General features: G+C 43.0%; 1 protein-coding gene across 2 annotated transcripts in view; it reads right to left on the reverse strand.

Annotated features, from left to right (window-relative positions):
* Positions 1 to 17300: 17300 nt before the first annotated feature.
* SLC5A9 (solute carrier family 5 member 9) overlaps positions 17301 to 18751 on the reverse strand; it is a 30293-nt gene continuing 28842 nt past the window's right edge. For both annotated transcript variants that reach the window (XM_069737958.1, XM_069737957.1), the window contains one exon: positions 17301 to 18186. In XM_069737958.1, the coding sequence (XP_069594059.1) occupies positions 17978 to 18186 (209 nt within the window). In that variant the 3' untranslated portion in view covers positions 17301 to 17977. The remainder of the gene's footprint in view (positions 18187 to 18751) is intronic.

The raw sequence follows: 18751 nt of genomic DNA on the forward strand, positions 1-18751 counted from the left end.
GATCAAAGCACTAGGTGGAGTTAAATAGAACACCAGCTAACGACTTCACCACATCACCTGAGGATGGAAACTCGGAAGCCGCAGTACCACTCTCCTCCACCAACGGAAGCTCACAGAGAGAATCAGCCGAAGTACCACTTGTGACCACAGGAGGGAGCTCTGCCACAGAATTCACAACACCTTCCTTCTGGTTTACCAGTGATATTTTCTCTTTCACTGATGCTAAAACCTTTAAAGAGTAACCGTCATTTTTATTTTTCATCCTGGACTGATCTTTCACTCTAGTTTCATGGGTCTGTATTCGGTGAAGACAAATTTCCAAACTACTGAGATAAGAGATGACAACATGACAGTTAGTGCCCATGAAGTTCTATGGAGGAAGGGGAGGAGCTAGACGCCGACATTCTACTACAAGTTCTACTGAAATGAAGGTTACACTTAACAGTGAAGCATTTTATGTTTAAGGAACAAAATGTCACAGTTCAATCCTAAAAGATCATTATGGAAACATAAGAGAAGGGCCCAGCAATATAGTGGCCCCTGGTGAGCAAATGGTACAGTGCAAATGTGTGCAGCCAACATTGTTTGTACACGAAATGTAGACTCTCAACAACAGGATTTATTTTTTTAAATTATATCAGCAGTTGTGATAGAATCGCAGTTTTCTCTGCTGCAGATCTTAAATGCTGAGCTCTGTATAACTCCGCCCACATCATTGATTGGCAGCTTTCTGTATACAGAAAGCTACCAATCAGTGGTGGGGGGCGTGGCTGGACTAGGAAGCAAGAGAAACCTAGTCCTGTAGTGATAATCTTCTGTTGGTAAAATACTGATTTTATTCAAATGGGAAAAACAAAGCCTAGTAAGTGACACATCACTGGAATCAGACGCTACATCATGCTGCTCTCCAATTACATAGAAAAACCTACTGACAGATTCCCTTTAAGGATTTGATACAATTTTGCCAGATTATTTGCTGGGGTTAAAATAACGTGGATTATGTTCACCTGACCTAGACCCCCTGACTCCTTATTTCACCATAGCTACCCCGTCTTCCACACTGGGCTTTGTCTTGGTGCTGAAGGCAGTGATTGGTCTAATGCTGTCACTGACATTAATGATTTGCATCGGGTGACGGTAAGGCCAAATCAAAGCCAAAGAAGGCTGAATTGAGCAAATCTGCCCAAAACTAATTTGATAATCTTTTATCCCTCCCTGTTTTCCATGTCTGATATTGCAAAACCATATGTAGTCACTGTGAAAGAGTGTTGATGTTTCTAGAAGAAATTGGCCACTTTTCTCGAAGGTCATGCAAGTACTCAATGACTACACTGTGTTCAAAATTATTATGCAAATTGGATTTAAGTGTCATAAAGATTTAATTGTTTTGTTTTTCAAATAAACCCGTGGATATTATTGTGTCTCAGGGCTCAATGGATCACTGAAATCAATTTTAAATACATGTGATAATTAGTTTTCCAGGTGATTCTAATTAAAGGAAAGCTACTTAAAAATGATATTCCACATTATTAAGCAGGTCACAGGTTTTAAGCAATATGGGAAATAAAAAGGATCTCTCTGCTGCTGAAAAGCGTTAAATAGTGCAATTCCTTGGATAAGGTATGAAAACATTAGATATTTCCTGAAAACTTGAGAGTGATCATCATACTGTTAAGAGATTTGTGACTGAAACAGAGCACAGACAGAGTTCATGCAGATAAAGGCATAATGAGGAAGGTTTCTGCCAGACAAATTCATTGGATTAAGAGAGCAGCTGCCAAAATACCATTACAAAGCAGCAAACAGTTATTTGAAGCTGCTGGTGCCTCTGGAGTCCCTGGAACCTCAAGGTGTAGGATCCTTCAAAGACTTGCTGTTGTGCATAAACCTACTATTTGGCCACAGTGTTCATGAGCAGAAACGGTTGCAGTGGGCTCAGACATACATGAAGACTAATTACCAAACTGATGAGTTTACTGATGAGTGTCAAGCAACCCTGGATGGTCCAGATGGATGGAGTAGTGGATAGTTGGTGGATTGCCACCATGTCCCAACAAGGCTGTGACGTCAGCAAGGAGGTGGTGGAGTCATGTTTTGGGCCGGAATCATGGGGGAACAGCTGGTAAGACCCTTTAAGGTTCCTGGAGGTGTGAAAATGACCTCTGCAAAGTATTGAGATTCTGACTGACAACTTTCGTCCATGGTATAAAAAGCAGAAACGTGCCTTCAGGAGCAAAATCATCTTCATGCTGACAATGCCCCATCTCATGCTGCAAATAATACCTGAGTCATTGGCTGCTATGGGCATAAAAGGAGATAAACTCATGGTGTGGCCACCATCTTCCCCTGACCTCAACCGTACAGAGAACCTTTGGAGTATCATCAAGCACAAGATCTATGAGGGTGGGAGGCCGTTCACATCAAAACAGCAGCTCTGGGAGGCGATTCTGACTTCATGCAAAGAAATACAAGCAGAAACTCTCCAAAAACTCACAAGTTCAATGGATGGAAGAATAGTGAAGGTGATATCAAAGAAGGCTCCTATGTTAACATGTAACTTGGCCTGTTAGGATGTTTTGGAGTTAAATAGCTTTTTTGTTCAGTGAATGTGACCTCCTAAAACCGATCAAATGTTTAGAAATTCTACTGGGCCTAATAATTTGGAACCGTGCATTTTTAGTTTTTATTCATTTTGGAGATTATACTGTTATCATTGGGAGGTTTCTTCAATAAAATTCGATGTATAATCTAACGGGTGATGACTTTTATTAGACTGACTGTCATTTGCACCGATCATTTAGGAAAATCCGAGAAAAATATCGTTGGCATAATAATTTGGAACATGGTGTAGTGATCACAGTGACCGTTTCTGGCATTTTGAAAAATATATTTTGCAGAACGAAAAACAGAAGCGGATCTTGGTGGAACATGAAAGTTCAGTAAGTTACAGCGCCATCTACAGGTACAGCAAAAGTTGTGCCATCTATACAGTATAGCTAAAGCGGTGTCATATAGCGTGAGTGCTAATTAATGCAGCTGAAATAGAAAGAAACTTTGCAACAGAAAAAGATGACACACAATGTCCACAGTGCAGATGTTTTTTTTATTAATATCGACCTGAAAAATTGCAATAATTAATAAATAATAGGAAGATTAATTATAAACAAGCCTACAAAAATAATTTAACTTTTAAGTTTACAATAAATATTAAGCACCTAATGATTATATTCCATTTTTTTCCAGATTCTGTGCATTTAGATTCCAGTTTTGATATTTTATTCCAGCATTTAATTTATTTTTCTGCTTTTAGACTTTAGAATTTGATTTTCTTGTTATCTTACTCTGCCACCTCGTGGTCATTGGGAAGAGTTGCAGAATTTCCGGAGGATTGATAACGAGGAGTTGCTGTTGTGTGTTGTCTGTATTTTTATTGTGTAATATAATGTCTTACATGGGTAAGATTTCATAAGGGAGCTCGCGGCCTAGAACGTAGACACGTTTGCATAGTGCATTCATTCGTATGTATACACACAGATCCAAGCTCAGAGATCTGTTTCCAAGTCAAGTTAACCCTTGTAATATAAGAGTATGAGCAGTGGAGCGGATGTGCTGGGAGTTGGGATCTCGCCCGTTATCTTTCTGTAGATCCTTTGAGCAGATACAAAACTGATCAGACGCAGAGGCAAAACTAATATTTACACCAAGTGGCATCTTCTTGGATCAATTTCTTTTCTCTGTTTGGCCAAGACCGTCATAATTGCTTCTTCCATGTACGACTCCTCTATCTGGATATTTTGTCTTCTCACTTTTACATTTCCCTTTACTAAGACAAACTCCTAATAGCGCCAAATACAGTGCCCCCCCCCCAATACATTTCCACACACTGTACCCCCTTAAAGTAACACATCCAGAAATCCTGCGCTTACAGCTTCGGCTGCTATCAGTGACATAATTAATGGTCATCTGAGGAATGTTCTGCCGTACTGAATTGACTTGGACAAATCATCAAAATCCTCTGCTGGCAGCTTCTTGTGCAATTGCCGACCAATGACGTCCCAGATGTGTTCTATGGCAAAAAAAGTCTAGAGACTCTGAAGGCCATGGTAACACATTTAAGCCACGCAGGCTGCTCACGGTAGCATGAAAAACATGTGATTTTTTTTTTGCACTGACGTAAGTATCGTATCGGGTGTAAAAAATCGTGAAATTGAGGAAATTACTTGTTTTTCATGCTACCGTGAGTAGCCTAACACGATACCATGGCCTTCAGAGTCTCCGGACATTTTCCCCATCTGGGACGTCATTGGTCGGCAATTGCACAGGAAGCTGCCAGCAGAGGATTTTGATGATTTGCCCAAGTGCATTCAGCTCGGCAGTACACATAGTTGAACTTTGGTCACCCTTAGAATGAAGTAGGACACCCCTCATTCAAAGAGGGGGAGACAATTCTATGAAAAGGGGATTGTCTGAGCTGATCTTCAGTTCCTTGGGCTTGTAGAGGTTTACAGGCATTTTTTCTTAACAATGAAGGTGTGGAGTTGGTTTCCATATTCGTACTATACATAGACCTGCTATCTCTACTTAATAAACAGTGCTACCACCTTTGATTATGCATCAGCAACCTAAACCGGTCAATTGGCGATGGTTCCCAAGTATATCGCGAGCTAAGTGCCACTTTCATCTTTTTCCGCGTCCTCAAGAATTTGAATGAAGTTGAAAACTGCACTGCAATGTCCCATGTGCTCGAGGACGGAGATCTTGCGTGAGATAATTAATATTTTAATTTTGTGTAGAACTTTTAAAACATTTATCAAACTTTTCATACACAGCCTTTAAAAGGGATTGTCTGGCTTAAATAAAAATAAAACGACGTACAGTCACTTGATCCAGTGTTCTCTCTTCTTCAGTCACTTGACCTGTGATTGGCTGTGACGGTCAAGAATTATTTTTATACATCCGATTTATTCAAATACTCATATTTTGGTCTTATTCATAATTTGTCAACAATTCCATTCAATATGTGCAAAAATTATGCCATATATTGTGGGTGGTTTACACCCCCAGGATTCCCCATTCCTTAAAGATTCCCAGGACCCTGAGATTTGCTCAAAGTGGTTTTCCCACAAAATACAGCACATGTATCACCTATCCAATATATGATCACTACTGGTGTGATCACTGGGATTTCCACCGATCATGAGATCATGCATGAGCATAACCGCCTCCAGGGACCATCACTCGAATGTATTTTGTGGGAAAGCCTCACACTGCTCTCTGTGTTGGTGTATGGGGTACATAGAAATTCCATGGATTCCTCTTTTTTAGCTTAAATTTTGTTACTTACGACATGTTATCCCAAAAAGACAGAACATTTCCTAAAATAAAAAAAAAAAAGATTAAGGCATTTTCTAACAGACCCTGGAAACATTTACCGGAGAGATAAATTTTTCCAGCCGCCAGTGTTTGCAAACATTACGTCCTGCCTCGAGAATTTACACCGCGCAGCAATTTTCTCCTGTCTGAATGGCTCCATATATCCCGGTGAGCGACGGACTGAGCCCAGACCATTTGCGAAGATGTTGTCATTTGGTAACTATATTTGCATGAAATGAAGTATTAAACAACTTGTGGATGTCCTCGCCAAAACGAAGTCATATTAATCCTAAAGAGTTCCAATAAATGCAAGACCAAAGGCGCGATGGATGTTTCCATACTAATTTATATTCCTGAGGCTGCCAATGTGATCAAGGGTAAAGAAAAAGCTGTAGTATAACGAGATGTACGCATATATGTATTTTTTGCAGTAGCAGCACTATGGCACAGTACCCATTAAAAATAAACCTGAGAGCCACCCTACAGTAATAATGAAGTCCGGCTGCCGACAAGTTGGCGGTTGCTACATCTGTATATACACTGCTCAAAAAAATAAGGGGAACACTCAAATAACACATCCTAGATCTGAATGAATTAAATATTCTCATTGAATACTTTGTTCTGTACAAAGTTGAATGTGCTGACAACAAAATCACACAAACATCATCAATGGAAATCAAATTTATTAACCAATGGAGGCCTGGATTTGGAATGGTACTCAAAATCAAAGTGGAAAATCAAATTACAGGCTGATCCAACTTCAGTGGAAATGCCTCAAGACAAGGAAATGATGCTCAGTATTGTGTGTGGTTTTCACATGCCTGTATGACCTCCCTACAATGCCTGGGCATGCTCCTGATGAGGCGGCGGATGGTCTCCTGAGGGATCTCCTCCCAGACCTGGACTAAAGCATCCGCCAACTCCTGGACAGTTTGTGGTGCAATGTGACGTTGGTGGATGGTGCGAGACATGATGTCCCAGATGTGTTCTATCGGATTCAGGTCTGGGGAACGGGCGGGCCAGTCCATAGCTTCAATGCCTTCATCTTGCAGGAACTGCTCACACACTCCAGCCACATGAGGTCTGGCATTGTCCTGCATTAGGAGGAACCCAGGGCCAACTGCACCAGCATATGGTCTCACAAGGGATCTGAGGATCTCATCTCGGTACCTAATAGCAGTCAGGCTACTTCTAGCTTGCACATGGAGGGCTGTACGGACATCCAAAGAAATGCCACCCCACACCATTACTGACCCGCTGCCAAACCGGTCATGCTGAAGGATGTTGCAGGCAGCAGATCGCTCTCCACTGCGTCTCCAGACTCTGTCACGTCTGTCACATGTGCTCAGTGTGAACCTGCTTTCATCTGTGAAGAGCACAGGGCGCCAGTGGCGAATTTGCCAATCCTGGTGTTCTATGGCAACTGCCAAGCATCCTGCACGGTGTTGGACTGTGAGTACAACCCCCATCTGTGGACATCGGGCACTCAGACCATCCTCATGGAGTTGGTTTCTAACCATTTGTGCAGATACATGCACATTTGTGGCCTGCTGGAGGTCATTTTGCAGGGCTCTGGCAGTCCTCCTCCTGTTCCTCCTTTCACAAAGGCTGAGGTAGCGGTCCTGCTGCTGGGTTGTTGCCCTCCTTTGGCCCCCTCCACATGTCCTGGTGTACTGGCCTGTCTCCTGGTAGCGCCTCCAGCCTCTGGACACTACGCTGAGAGACACAACAAACTTTCTTGCCACAGCTCGCATTGATGTGCCATCCTGGATGAGCTGCACTACCTGAGCCACTTGTGTGGGTTGTAGAGTCTGTCTCATGCTTCCACGAGTGTGAAAGCACAACCAATATTCAAAAGTGACCAAAACATCAGCCAGAAAGCATTGGTACTGAGATGTGGTCTGTGGTTCCCACTGCAGAACCACCCCTTTATTGAGTGTGTCTTGATAACTGCCAATAATTTCCATCTGTTTGATTTCACAGAAGTTTGATTTTCTTGGAGTTATATTCTGTTGTTTAAGTGTTCCCTTTCTTTTTTTGTGCAGTGTATACACCCATGCTTTAAATTTCTTAACATAACCATAGTCAGGCTTGGACTGGCCCACAGGAGAACCGGTGGGCCCCTATGCATGAGTGCGCCACCACCCTCTTGGCCCCAGTCTGACTCTGACCATAGTACCAACATAATTCCATACAGCACACAAATAATAGTGCCACACCATGCACACATCATGGACTGACTAATGCTTATAAAAAAGTAGCATGCAATATGCAAATAGTTGTCACTTGGTTTTCTCCCACATAGCATCATAAAGAGTGATCGTGGATCATGTATTCAGGGACTTGGCAACGCTCTTCTCCAGATCATTGGCGGTGCCACTAGTTTCCCCTTTATGGCACTTCCTTCTGTATATAAAGGTGTCGCTTGGTTTAAAAAGTTCACTAAAATGTAATATTAGATGAGTAAATAAAGAAGATTTGATGTTCCGAAACCTTTATCTTTGGAGGACCCAGGACTGTGTAATGCTGCATTTTCCCTGTGGAGACACTGCAGGGAATTCCAGGAAATATTGCTGAGTAATTATTTTTGACCTCTTGTTTGATTAACTTGATGATGCTTTTCAGACACATTGGTCCTATGTCACCCACTCGTACTCTCTCTAGTATGGTTTCACAAGACTCCATACAGGCCAGCCTGAGCTGCTCAGCCAACCATTCCACCGGACTCAGTACAGACAGTACTACAATTATCACTGGTTGTGCCTCAGCAGACCATCTTGGTGTAGGATGTGGACTTTTCAAGGATTTACTACTTTCATGGACCGCGCCATTTGGGAGTATAATAAAAGACCTCTTTTTGCTATGCAGAGGGGATTGAGGACATACATAAAGCACAATAGAAAGCTGTAAAGGGGGTGGCTGAACTGTATTTTGGAAAAACCTGGTGCCAGGTTCCCTGTATACAAGAGGTCTCTCTCCTGGAGATGATCTCTCACTCCAGTTCTACACACACTGGTCTACAGACAACTCTACCTCTGCAGCTGCACTCAACCACCATTACCAATCTCTCGGTGAGAGCTTCACCTCATGTGCGGATGGTCTTCAATGCGTGCAGTGTGTGGGCAACCTCCCCTCCAGCAGTCTAGCAAAGGTGGGGTTCTGATCGGAACTACTTGTTGGTTGTTTCTGGTCTTGCACCTGTGATGATCCTTTGGTGACTGACCATGAGCCGAGGAAGAATTAGGCTAAATACACTGGCCATGTGTCTCGTGTCCTGTGCGCACCAATGCACATCAACAACATCCACATGTATCCTCCTTAGAATCACTCATTTATCCACTGTAGATTCTACCCAGGACCACCGCTCAGGGGTCCTCTCTGCACATCAAGCTCCCACCCAACAAAGCAAAAACAAGTGCAATAAAAACATGACTACAACCTAAGAATCAAAAGGGGTGGAATGTCTGAACAAGGTCAACACCAACATGGCAGAACAAAGAAGACATACACATTGTTTGGTGGGGGAACCAACATTACTGCCACCTGTTTAAGGTAACGAGCGTCCACTTCCATTCTCCTGCACTGCTAGGGTTAAGTTAAACAAAATCCATATTTCATGGTCAATCCTTATATTCACAAGCCGGTAGCAACTTGAAGGTCAATAAAACCTTATGCAGATTGTGCTGAGACTCCGAGACTGGACGTAAAATGCTATTGTCCCTTTACTGCCAGAGGGGTCACCAATGCAATCAGCCCCGAACCCCCAAACAGCTACTAACACAGTCATACGGCTGATGCAATTACCTCTTCATACCCAAAATGCTTTGCAGGTTATCACTAGAGAAATGTATATGTTGGTTATTTTCAAGGTTTTAGTCATGGATTTTTTTTTATTTTCTGCTGGAGTATAAGAGTTGACGCCAGATATGAAATAGTTAATTCCGGCGGTGTGCCGTAGACCTCGTGCTGACATAGTGCTGATAGTACATTTGATAGAAGGCTGATATGAATTTTATTATGGGCGATCAAAGTTTCATTCTGTTGATTCAATGTATCATAAATATGGAGGGACAAAGAACAACTGCACCAGAGAGGGTTGCATAAATGGTCTTTATACATCTGCAAGATACAGGCTCCCGATCCACAAGATCCACAGATGGAGATTTAAAGGGAACGTTGGCACGTTTTTAGTTATGGAAGCAGTGATGTGAATTTATTGGCGCTTGGCCCTCAATAAAAACGATACCATTATTGTACAGATCCAATGTACCAGTCATGAGAAATCTAAGAAAGAATACGCAAATCACAGAGGAAGTGCATGGGGGAGGGGGGATGTCAGGGCATTTGAAAGGTGAACTTCAATTGTATTGATACACTCCCTGTCTGATTTCTCACTCATCGGCTTCTATGCAAGATTTCCGATGACTGACACATCAGATCTGTACAGAAAAGTAATAATTTGAATTGTGGGATAAGAGTCTATAGCTGTGCTACTGCTTTCAGATGTAAATGACATGCAGACAACTTACCTAAAGAAAGAAGGTCACTGTTGCTAGGAGGACTCTGATACATATAAGAATGACTAAACCCAAGAAAAATGAAAATAAGCAAGTACTCTATAGTAAGTAAATAGTAACAGTACATGTAAATAACACAGGGTACTTAGCTAACACGATTTTTATTTAAAAAAAAAAGTGTAAAAGCCGTCCCACCGCCACAGGGTGACCCAATCTGGACTGTCCTATCCTGTGTCTAGAATTGAAGCCTGACTGTTCATACACCTGTCCATTGAAAGCTATATTGATGAAATGTTTAGACAGGTGTATGAACCGTCAGGCTCCTTTCCTGCTTTACCCTTATCTACACTGAGGTCAACTGACACAAGGTGAGGTTTTAATATTAGACGATAGGACTATCCCGATGGGTCACCTTGTTGTGGTGGGATGGCTTTTAATTTTTTTTTAATCAAAACAGTGTTATCTAAGTCCCCTATGTTATTTACTTGTACTATTACTTTTTACTTATTTACTTACTACAGGGTATATGATCGTTTTGTTTTTTTGGCTGTGAAATGGCCACAGTGTGAACATGCTCTTACACATTGCACTAATACCAACTGATGCTCCAGATGATTTATTTGGCTTTGCTGTAGTTTCTTGTACTTTGTACAACCAGAGGCTCCCCCTTTTTGAGCTAGGCATTTCATCTATATAGCGTCACATGGGCAGGTATCTGAACAGTTCGGGCCCTAGAGACAGGATAGGACCGTCCGGGTGGGGTATACCTTGTCACTGTGGAATGCCTTTTACATTTTTTTTAATCAAAATCATGTTACTTAAGCCTCCTATGTTATTTACGTGTACTATTACTACTTACTTACTGCAGGGTATTTTCTCATTTTGTTTTTATCTTGGGTTTGGCCTGTGAAATGGCCACAGTGTCAACATGCTCTTATACATTGCGCGTATTCCAACTCATTTCTTTGGTTTTGACATAAAATTGATTGCAATGTACAGAGGTGAGTAGAGATGGGCAAACTTGTTCGGAAAATGTTCGCCAATCTCAAATTCGGCACAAACGCAGCACATTCAGATTTGTGTTCGGAAACCTGAGCATTTTTCTCAAAATCGGCAAAATTCGACCGAAGATCATTGAATGATCGAGTTTCTACTAATGCTTTTGTTAGGACTTTGGCTTGGATAGTGCTGCTGTATGATGAGCAATTCTTCTTTTTTTATTAGCAATGTGTGGAGATGGTGTCAGCCAATCAGGGCGCAAAACCAATCCCCAATGTACAGACACAAGGGCTTGTGTCATTGGCTGTCAAAGTCACATGTCCTTCTCCATATAAAAAGAGGACATGTTGGTTCAATGCCATTTTGCGAGTGTAACATCGTAGTGAAGCTGCTGCTGCAAGTACTCTGATAGTTAGCTAGGCGGTTTATTCTCAGCTACTTCAGATAAATAGAATCCTATGTGAAATCAAACTTCCACAACATAAATCTGGAGTACTAATTATGTGATGCAGCCACAAGTCGCCACTTCAGCATATATATCCATAGTGCTGCTAACTCTGTGGTGCACGACCAGTTGCCACTTCAGCATATAAATCCTTTGTGCTAATTCTGTGGTGCAGCCACCAGTCCACATTTCAGCATATAAATATTTTGTGCTGATTGTGTGGTCCAGACACACTATCTCTGCAAATAAATACTGATTGTTAATTTAGTGACAGGGTTAGGTGGTAATGGTACTGAAAGCTCTACTGAACAAACACCGGCTCGTCCTATCCAAAGATTTTACAGGTGTGTGTTCAAAAAAGTTTTAAAATGTGGAAACTCCAAGTTGTGTCTCCATCTGGTGGGTTGCCTGTAGTGGAAGGGGTCTCAGAGCACCAGGTCTACACCTGTCTCTCATCCACCTCTTACTGATCAATTTGTAAGCTAGAAATGCTGGGTCAGACCCTGTCCCATCCATCTATGCTGCACCATTATAACATTTCTACCGTGGGTTAATTGATGCCACTTTTCCTGGTGTCTGCCCTTAATTTTTGGAACTGTTTGGACTCCAAATTCGGTCTCCTTCATGTGTGTTGCCTGAATTTGGAAGGCTCTGCAAGCACCGGGCCTACACCTGCTGGTCCTGGTCCAAGCCCTGTCCCTGACCCTGTCTCTGACCCTGTCCCATGCATCCATGCTGCGCAATTATACTTTTAGTAATCTGGGTCAATTGATGCCACTTTTCCTGGTGTCTGCCCCAAGGCCGGACTGGGACTAAAATTCAGCCCTGGCATTTGAAGTTACACAGGCCCACTTGTCATATGGTGACTGTATGATATCTTTGTACACTTGTAGGCAGGGCTGGTTTTAGGCAAAGTGGGGCCCTAGGCAATATAATGGGGCCCCAAATGCTCACATATTGCACATCACACAAAAGCATTTCGGTTGTGTTTACATGCGCTGATCTCAGGCCACTAAATGAGTTTGATCGACAATACCGAAGTTGTTCAACGCTTGTTTCCCGGCCTCTTTCCACCGTGTGAGAAAGAATGATGGGACAGAACCATCACTAATAGATCACTAACAGATCACTATACAGTATCATGTTATCAGCAGCACATCTACAGTTTACTCCGGCGATGTCCTGCTGAGAACAAGGATTTTTGTTCCGGCAAAAACAATCTGAATATGCAGCATTTTACTTGTTTAGTAAAATACACCCCATAGTCCTCCATATATAATAATGTGCACCACAGTCCTCCATATAGTATAATACACTCCCTATAGTCCTCCATATATTAAAATACACTGCTCAGTCCTCCACATACTATAATACACTTCTCATAGTGCTCCATATAGTATAATGCACCGCCATAGTCATCCATATAGTACAATTCACTTCCCATAGTATAATACACCCCATAGTTCTTCATATAGTATAACGTATTCCCCATAGTCCTCGATACAGTATAATGCAGCCCACATATAGTATAATGCAGCCACCACCCTACAGAGTATAATGCAGCCACCCCAGAGTATAATGCAGCCACCTCAGAGTATAATTCAGCCACCTCAGAGTATAATGTAACCCCCCATAGAATATAATGCAGCCCCCTCATATAGTATGATGCAATCACCCCTCATAGAATGTAAATATAATACAGCCCCCCATAGAATATAATGTAGCCCCGAATAGAATAGAATACAGCCCACCTCCCCATAGAATATAATGCAGACCCATCAAAGAGTATGATGCAATCACCCCTCATAAAATCTAATACAGCCCCCCATAGAATATAATGCAGCCCCCCATAGTATATAAGACAGCCTCCTCCATAGAATATAATATACCCCCCATAGTATATAACACTGCCTCCCCCATAGAATATAATATACCCCCGCAATAGTATATAACACAGCCACATAGTATATAACACGGCCTCCCCCATAGAATATAATATACCCCCCATAGTATGTATCAAAGCCCGCATAGTATATAGCACAACCTGCATAGTATATAGCACAGCCTGCATAATAAAGCATAGCCTGCATAATATAGCACAGCCCGCATAATAGTATACAGGACAGCCTGCGTAGTAGTATACAGCACAGCCCGCGTAGTAGTATACAGCACAGCCCGTGTAGTAGGATACAGCACAGCCTGCGTAGTAGCATACTGCACAGCCCGCATTGTAGCATACAGCACAGCCCGCGTAGTAGCATATACAGCACAGCCCACACAGTAGTATATACGGCACAGCCCACACAGTAGTATATATGGCACAGCCCACACAGTAGTATATACGGCACATCATACACAGTAGTATATATGGCACAGCTCACACAGTAGTATATAGGGCACAGCCCACACAGTATATACGGCGCAGCCCACCCAGTAGTATATACGGCACAGCCCACCCAGTAGTTTATACGGCACAGCCCACAGAGTAGTATATATGGCACAGCCCACAGAGTAGTATATATGGCACAGCCCACAGAGTAGTATATACAGCAGAGCCCACACAGTAGTATATACCGCACAGCCCACACAGTAGTATATACAGCACAGCCCACACAGTAGTATATACAGCACAGCCCACACAGTAGTATATACAGCAGAGCCCACAGAATAGTATATACAGCACAGCCCACAGAGTAGTATATACAGCACAGCCCACACAGTAGTATATACAGCACAGCCCACACAACTGTAACTGAGGCAATGACAGACTAGCAGAGTAGTATATACAGCACAGCCCACAGAGTAGTATATACAGCACAGCCCACACAACTGTAACTGAGGCAATGACAGACTAGCACAGCCCACATCTCATCTCTCCTCCCCTGAGAATAGCCCCACAGTCCAGTAAAAAAAACAACACTCTCCTCACCTCTCCTCTTGCCCGCGCTGCTTCCTGCTCCTGTCTCGGCGGTTGCAGTCTGCCCGGGACACAGCAGGTGCGCGATGATATGATGTCATCGCGCACCCGCAGTGTCAGAGGCAGAGCGGGGAATGATGGGAGAGAGAGCGTCAGTGGACACTCTCTCCTCCATCATTATAGTGATAGTATGCATAGTATATAGCACAGCCTGCATAATAAAGCATAGCCTGCATAATATAGCACAGCCCGCATAATAGTATACAGGACAGCCTGCGTAGTAGTATACAGCACCGCCCGCGTAGTAGTATACAGCACAGCCCGTGTAGTAGGATACAGCACAGCCTGCGTAGTAGCATACTGCACAGCCCGCATTGTAGCATACAGCACAGCCCGCGTAGCAGCATATACAGCACAGCCCACACAGTAGTATATACGGCACAGCCCACACAGTAGTATATATGACACAGCCCACACAGTAGTATATACGGCACATCATACACAGTAGTATATATGGCACAGCCCACACAGTAGTATATACGGCACAGCCCACACAGTATATACGGCACAGCCCACCCAGTAGTATATACGGCACAGCCCACCCAGTAGTTTATACGGCACAGCCCACAGAGTAGTATATATGGCACAGCCCACAGAGTAGTATATATGGCACAGCCCACAGAGTAGTATATACAGCAGAGCCCACACAGTAGTATATACCGCACAGCCCACACAGTAGTATATACAGCACAGCCCACACAGTAGTATATACAGCACAGCCCACAGAGTAGTATATACAGCACAGCTCACACAGTAGTATATACAGCACAGCCCACACAGTAGTATATACAGCACAGCCCACACAGTAGTATATACAGCACAGCTCACACAGTAGTATATACATCACAGCCCACAGAGTAGTATATACAGCACAGCCCACAGAGTAGTATATACAGCACAGCCCACACAGTAGTATATACAGCACAGCCCACACAGTAGTATATACAGCACAGCCCACACAGTAGTATATACAGCACAGCCCACACAGTAGTATATACAGCACAGCCCACACAGTAGTATATACAGCACAGCCCACACAGTAGTATATATAGCACAGCCCACAGAGTAGTATATACAGCACAGCCCACAGAGTAGTATATACAGCACAGCCCACACAGTAGTATATACAGCACAGCCCACACAGTAGTATATACAGCACAGCCCACACAGTAGTATATACAGCACAGCCCACACAGTAGTATATACAGCACAGCCCACACAGTAGTATATACAGCAGAGCCCACAGAATAGTATATACAGCACAGCCCACAGAGTAGTATATACAGCACAGCCCACACAGTAGTATATACAGCAGAGCCCACAGAATAGTATATACAGCACAGCCCACAGAATAGTATATACAGCACAGCCCACACAGTAGTATATACAGCACAGCCCACACAACTGTAACTGAGGCAATGACAGACTAGCACAGCCCACATCTCATCTCTCCTCCCCTGAGAATAGCCCCACAGTCCAGTAAAAAAAACAACACTCTCCTCACCTCTCCTCTTGCCCGCGCTGCTTCCTGCTCCTGTCTCGGCGGTTGCAGTCTGCCCAGGACACAGCAGGTGCGCGATGATATGATGTCATCGCGCACCCGCAGTGTCAGAGGCAGAGCGGGGAATGATGGGAGAGGGAGCGTCAGTGGACACTCTCTCCTCCATCATTGCATTCAACTGTACCAGCATCATAGACACTGGTATAGTTGAATGCGGCGGCACTGGCTGGGGGAGGGGGGGAGCGTGCAGGGGCCCAATACTGGCACCGGCCCTTCTGGCATTTGCCAGAAGTGCCCGATGGCCAGTCCGGCCCTGGTCTGCCCCTACTTTAAACTGTTTTGGCAGCTTTTTCCCCTTCCCCCTGAAGGTGTGGTCTATGCATTCGGTTTTGCTTCCCATTGAATTCGGGATCTGGATAAGTTCGGAGCACATTGGAAAGTTTGCTGAGCTGAACCTTAAAAAGGTTTGCTCATCTCTAGCGATGAGGTTCAATCACTTACAGAAAACGGGCAAAACCAAATTGATCAGCATTGTCAATATGACAAGTCTGTCTTCAAGGAAGTGTCCATAACTGAACATTGTTTTTTTAAGAGGCTCATAATCGTGTGTTAATACATTTCAAATATATTTCTAGAGTGCTCGGAGCTTTATTTTATTGATACAGAGCTAAAAATCCCCTGCTTAGCCATAGAGTTGTGTCTACCTGCAGCCTCCAGTAGAGGGAGATAGGAGTGCACTGTATATTATTTAGACATTTTTTTTCAGGTAAACAGTATGCAAAAACCCATTTACTTGTTATTAGTGTTCTTAGCGCTGACCCGTACAACTATACATTAGAAAATGAATATGCACAGAGATAGGAACCATCTTCTACATAGATACGTAGACTCTCACATTTGAGCTTAAGGTCCCAAAAAATGCTGAGCTTATGTAGAAACAAATCATCTTTTTAATACAGAGAATTCAGAAATCTGGATGAGAATTGGGCTCCGAAATGATTCATTTACTATATCTGGCAGTCCCAATGACAATGGATAGAGCAACGGAAAGTATTCGCAACCACTAATACTTTCTAGATAATTTCATAGTCCCAATCTCAGGATTGGTGGGGGTCCAAGCGGTCAGACCCCCATCTAGCAGCACATTATCACCTATCCACATGATCCTTCATGTACGTTGCCAGAACTGCTACTCCAGTCTAAACGCCGTTATTTTCAATTAATCGGATGGGTGGGCGAGGTGTAACCACACGTCGTACAGCCCTGGCTCATCCCCAGTTTTGCCTATTTCTGCAGAGCTGCTTTAAACTGGTGTAAAAATGCCAAAAATGTATACATTTTTTAACAAATCCTCATCGTGCTAAAATTTTGCAAACTTTTCACAGTTTAAGCTGGAATAAAAACTTTGAAGAATCGGCCTCATAGACTTATCAGCTATCACAGTCTTCTAGACTCAAGATGGTCTTAGAAATGGGGAGTTCACAGTCGTACTTGTACATTAAATATATTTCACTTTTATTTTGAGGACATTTATTATTGTGCTAGAAATCCTTTGTATGCCGCAAAATCATTGATCTGCAATTTTTGGCTCAGATTTTGGCTGGTTCAAATATGATCGGAGACCTCTCTGTCCTTGTTAAGGAAATGGGCGATCTTCATGTAGAACATTATCTGCTGTTTGATCCCTCGTGGACAGTCTTTTGGTTTATTCAGATGGATTTCAGTGCTGGAAAACATTTCCAATGTCCGAGTTTCATAGAAGTGGGTAGATTTCCGGTTGCCACATTGTAGAAAAAAAAGGTGCAACTTTTTGATTCAACTACAAGTTCTAAGAGACCCACGGCTCAAAACCACAGCTCTGGATTTACAGATGTGTCCACTATTTCCTTGAAAATTCTGATTTTTCTCATGATCCAAAGTCAGTACATTTTTGCAACATGCTACCGAACACCCCCCCAAAATTTATATCGTACCCACTGGGAAACGCACACAGACACACATTACATAAACTACTCCCAACATTTTTTTTTTCAAAGCTGGTCATCTTGTGTCACTGATCTCTGGATAAATCCTGCCAAGAGGAACCGTAAAGGACACAGCTGTAGTCTTCCAAAGCTGTGAAAGCTCCGACCACAAACTTTACAAACGTGGGTTTTCCTTGTATTTTATCCAAAATAACCCCAGAGAAAAACATTAATGGCGAGAAGAATGACAGCATTGACATTGCACACGATCCTCCACAACGGCTTTTCTTCAATGCTGGTCATCTTCATCTGCAACTTCAACTCTTCTTCTTTGGACATTTTGGCTTCAGGTTGCATGGATAGACCACAAAACCAAAAATACAACTTTTTCCAGCAGGAATATGTTACACCTGTAAGAAAGCAGCAGACAATCATTATAAATCAATCACAAGAATGTACCAGAATATAGAGAAACATATGGCACACATCACGTGTCATGCCAGAGCAGCCACAAGTCAACTGTCATCAGTCGACACAATCCATCCCCCGAGCCGCCCCAGTTTGCTACATCATACATAGATAAAAAAAAGAAAAGGAAGATGGTATATCGATAACGCTCCCAAGAGGACAAAAGGCCCAAGAACACGAACAAGGTCCCTTAAATCAAATTGACTCATGCCAAGGATTCCACAACCTGTGGAAGAGGTCCATCTTGTTTCTCGCAAATTATGTTTAAGTGCTTTGGGTGGGATGGAGCACTTTCCAAGCCTTTGCCTATCTTGCTCCATTCCTTTGCAGCCCCACCTTCTTCTACTTGATTGGCAGCTCAATGGCAGTGTATCTAAGCCAGTGAAGTCAAGTCAGTCAACAAGTAGGGTGCCCATTTTTGTCGGCCAGCCAAGCTAAAGCAGACAGCTGGGGGCTGGAATTCTCTTTTTGTGTCTTAAGCTGTGTCTTTCGTCATCTTACTATGGG

The sequence above is a fragment of the Ranitomeya imitator genome, chromosome 8, assembly GCF_032444005.1.
Source record: "Ranitomeya imitator isolate aRanImi1 chromosome 8, aRanImi1.pri, whole genome shotgun sequence".
In the NCBI taxonomy this organism is placed as follows: domain Eukaryota; kingdom Metazoa; phylum Chordata; class Amphibia; order Anura; family Dendrobatidae; genus Ranitomeya; species Ranitomeya imitator.